This window comes from Octopus bimaculoides, chromosome 30 (genome assembly GCF_001194135.2).
Source record: "Octopus bimaculoides isolate UCB-OBI-ISO-001 chromosome 30, ASM119413v2, whole genome shotgun sequence".
In the NCBI taxonomy this organism is placed as follows: Eukaryota; Metazoa; Mollusca; class Cephalopoda; order Octopoda; family Octopodidae; genus Octopus; species Octopus bimaculoides.
This window is the reverse complement of record NC_069010.1, coordinates 2205468-2210209: the sequence shown is the minus strand read 5'-3', so window position 1 is coordinate 2210209 and position 4742 is coordinate 2205468. Positions and strand designations below refer to the sequence as shown.

General features: G+C 38.7%; 1 protein-coding gene across 1 annotated transcript in view; it reads left to right on the top strand.

Moving 5' to 3' along the window:
- LOC106874515 (A disintegrin and metalloproteinase with thrombospondin motifs 18) overlaps positions 1-4742 on the top strand; it is a 42166-nt gene that overhangs the window by 7608 nt on the left and 29816 nt on the right. Inside the window, exons 6-8 of the mRNA XM_014922269.2 lie at positions 1152-1316; positions 2658-2787; positions 4446-4559. Of these exons, the coding sequence (XP_014777755.1) occupies positions 1152-1316; positions 2658-2787; positions 4446-4559 (409 nt within the window). The remainder of the gene's footprint in view (positions 1-1151; positions 1317-2657; positions 2788-4445; positions 4560-4742) is intronic.

The window sequence follows — 4742 nt, the reverse complement described above, 5'->3', positions numbered from 1 at the left end:
TATATATATATATATATATATATATATATATATATATGTGTGTGTGTATGTATATCGTTTTATTGTTTTACATGTTTCAGTCATTTGACTGCAGCCATGCTGGAGCACCATCAAGAAATCGACCCCAGGACTTATTCTTTGTAAGCCTAGTTCTTATTCTATCGGTCTCTTTTGCTGAACTGCTAAGTTACAGGGACATAACCACACCAATATCCATTGTCAAGCAATGGCAGGGTGACAAACACAGACACAGATACACACACACACCCACACAGATATATATATATATATATATATATATGATAGGCTTCTTTCAGTTTCCGTCTACCAGATCCATTCACAAAAGTTGGGTGGCCTGTGGCTATAGTAAAAGACACTCACCCAAGGTGCCATGCAGTGGGACTGAACCCAGAACCATGTGGCTGGGAAGCAAGCTCCTCACCACACAGCCACTCCTGCACTTATGTATATGTATGTGTCTTTGTGCCTGTTTGCCCCTTGTCACTGCTTGACAAGAGGTGTTAGTCTGTTTATGTCCATGTAACTTAGTGGCTCAGCAAAAAGGGGCCGATAGAATGAATACAAGGCTTAAAAAGTGAAAAAAAAAAGACAAGTACTGGGATTGATTCTTTTAACTAAAAATATTCTTTGAGGTGGTGCCCCAGCATGGCCACAGTCTAATCACTGAAACAAGTAAAAGTGTGTATGTTATGTGTCATCCACTTTTCCATGCTTGTATGAGTTGGACAGTGTTTTCTTGAGATAGGTTTTCTATGTCCGGGTACGCTTCCTGTCACCTAACTTCTGTTTCCAATATTTGCATGTGGCCAGACATGTTTTTGCAGAAGATTGGAAATGAATGACCCTACTTGTACGACAGTGACACTCATTTATGACTCTCATACAATGTCAGGGCAAAGCCAGGAACTTTTCAGCACCCTCTATGCACACACACACACACGCACACACACACACACACACAAACATGGGGCATGAAGTGAAATGTAGAAAGAAAAGAAATACGATTCGAATATCTATCTATTCTGATTTCAAATTACACCAAGGATGACTTAGCCATCTTTCACCCCTTTCGATTGTTCTTCAAAATTACCTAAAGCAATTTTTTGCTTTTTCGCCATGTTTTAATGTAGTCTTGGAGCCCGCCACGATGGAGACTCGAACCCTTGTCGGCCAGAAGACCACTACATCATGTCGCCAAAAAGTGTGACCCTCACAGAAGGATCTATACTCAATATGTGGAACTTCTCCTCCTGCTCCAGTAACTCTGTCGGTCAAAATCTGAAACGCCTTAACGAGTAAGTACTATGTTTCTGTTATCTACCTTTTAGCTGTTCCGGCCATTAGACCGTGGCCAGGCTGGGGCACTGCCTTCAACAATTTTAGTCGAATGAATTGACACCACTACTTCTGTTTGTATTTTAATCTGGTACTTATTCTATCAGTCTCTTTTGCTGAACCACTATGTTATGGGGGATGTAAACATGACAACAATGGTTGGCAAGCAGTGGTGGGGGACACAACACACAGACACACACATAGATATATATACAAAATCACCTCCCCCAATGCCCCCCTCCCTTCTCAAAATTCCTTGTCTTGCAGGTTACTTGGTGACCCTGCCGGTGCTGGTGCCACATAAAATGCATCCAGTCCACACAGTGAAGTGCTTGGCATTTGGAAGGGCATCCAACTGTAAAAGACCATGGCAAAAGTGACCTCGCCTGTGCTTGTCCCTCTTGACAAGCACTCAGTCCACTCTGTGGGGTGGTCAGTGTAGGGAAGGGCATCCAGCTTTACAAAAACCATGCTGAAACAGACACAGTAGCCTGGTTTAGTCTTCTGCCTGGCTGGCTCCTGTCAAACCATCCAAATCATGCCAGCATGGAAGGTGGACGTTAAACGATTATGATGATGATGATGATACATGTAAAAAGCACCCAGTATACTCTGTAGACACTAAAAGAGAATGACTCTCCCCAGACACAATAAAATACGATTCAACACACAAATTCACATAAAGAATCTTGCAAACCAAATACAAAAACGAAATATATGTGTGTTTGTGTGTGTGTGTGTGTATAACCTATATCATCTATCTATCAATGAATCTATCTGTCTGTCTATCTATCTAATTCTCTGTACACTCACAAACATACATGGCAGTGATTGGTAGGATGATGATGATGATGATGATGATTTTCATGTTCAATCATTTGGGTTTTCTTTTCCTCTTTCCTCTTCTTCCTCCACTTGCTTCTCTGACCTCTTTTTTCCTCCACCACCCCATTCATGCCACCACTTAAACCATCACCACCACCACCACCAACACCACAACCACCATCACCTCAGCCACCGCCACAACCATCACTAGCACCACAACCAACACCCCACCATCACCATCAAAAGCACCACAACCGTCACCTTCACTAATACCATTACAATTACCACCACAACCACCACCACCACCAAAAGCACCACAACCATTACCTTCATTAATACTATTACAATCACCACCCCAGCCACCACCACCACCACCTTCTCCGCCACCACCACCACCATCACCAACTTCACCACCTCTACTACCTCCACCACCACCATCACTACTACTAATACTACTTCTACTACTACTATTGCAGAGAGAACTCAAACTGTCTGAAGAACACACCGTCCGTCCGTCGTTCAAAGCCACACCGTCAGCTTGGTCAAATGTTTGACGCTGATGTCCAGTGTCAACACATCTTTGGAGAGACGTCGTATGTATGTCGAGTAAGTCAATTATTCATCTATATGTGTGTGTGTGTGTGTGTGCTTTTGTGTATGTGTTTAAACGTGTGTGTATATATGTGTTTGTGTGTGTGTACATGTGTTTAGTATTTTTGTTTTGTTTGTGAGTGTGTGTGTGCATGTGCATGTGCTTAGTATGAATGTTGTGTGTGTGTGTGTGTGTGTGTGAGTACATGTTTTTAGTATGTGTGTTTCGTGTGTGTGTATTTGGGTTTGCTTACTGTACTGTTTGTACCTGTCTTTTATTTAATTTTTTAAATCCATTTATTCCTCTATTTTTTCTCATTCCATCTTAAGTTTGTGCATGTGTGTCTTGTGTGTGTGTATATATGCTTTAACATATCATACTGTTTGCATCTGTGTCTATTTATTTTTCCTTCTCTCATCCTGTCTTTAGTCATTGTGCTGCATAGTGTGGTAGAAGGGGTGTTATTCATTGTCTACTACTATATGTATGGCCTCTGTAATCTGTCAGAAGCCCACCATATATATGTGTGCATGCATGTGTGTGTGTGTTTTTTGTATGTGTTTGTCCCCCACCACTGATTGACAATTTCTGCTGCTGGTGTGTTTATGTCTCTGTAACTTAGCAGTTCAGCAAAAAAGACCAATGGAATAAGTACCAGGCTTTAGAAAATAAAGTACTAGGTTTGATACATTCAGCTAAAAATTCTAGTCAAATGACTAAAAGAAGTAAATGAATAAAAGAAGTAAATAAATAAAAGAATAAAAGAATATATATACATAGAATAACAAAGGCAGTTGCACGCAATGTAAAACCAAAAAGGAAAAATTCAGTTGTCAATAATTGTGACTGAGGGTGCTAGGGAGGACCTGTATTGCTAGAAATAAGAGTTAGAATGCTTAGAGCCACAAGAAAGCACATTTTTGTATACTGTCAGCAGATATAACCTCCCCATAAGTGAAGCTAGATCACAATGCTAGACTAGTTTCACCTGAAAATTACAAGCTAGATAGATAAATAGACAGAGAGACTTGATAGATAGATAGATAGATAGATAGATAGATAGATAGATAGATAGATAGATAGATAGATTTAGATAGGTAGGTAGATAGATAGAAAGATAGATAGATAGAGAATTTGATTGATAGATAGATAGATACATACATACATAGATAAGTAGAGAGATAGATATAGATGGATAGACTTATATATATATATATATATATATATATATAGAGAGAGAGAGAGAGAGAGAGAGAGATATGTCCACGTTAGTGGTCAACGTCATATATAAAAATATATATATATATATAGATAGATAGATAGATTTAGATAGATAGATAGATAGATAGATAGATTTAGATAGGTAGGTAGGTAGATAGATAGAAAGATAGATAGATAGAGAATTTGATTGATAGATAGATAGATACATACATACATACATAGATAAGTAGATAGATAGATATAGATGGATAGACTTAGATATATATATATATATATATATATGTCCACGTTAGTGGTCAACGTCATATATAAAAATATATATATATAGATAGATAGATAGATAGATAGATAGATAGATAGATAGATAGAGAGAGAGAGAGATAGATATAGACATATGTGTGTGTAAAATTTCCATTTTGTAAATGATTGTCTTTTCCATTGTCAACTTCAGTCAAAGTATTGGTCATCTTATCGTGGTCTTTGTACTGGCCTTTGGTGCTCTACCAACTCTGGACACTGCCAAAAGATTATCCCAGCTGATGGCACATCATGTGGAAGACAAAAGGTCAGTTGCTTTCTCTGTCTCTCTGTGTCTGTCTGTTTCCCCCTCTCTCTGTCTCTTTCTGTCTGTCTCTGTCTCTTTCTGTCTGTCTCTGTCTCTTTCTCTATCTCTCTCTTTGTGTCTGGCTGTCTTTCTCTGTATAATATGTATATATATATATATATATATATATATATATATATATAT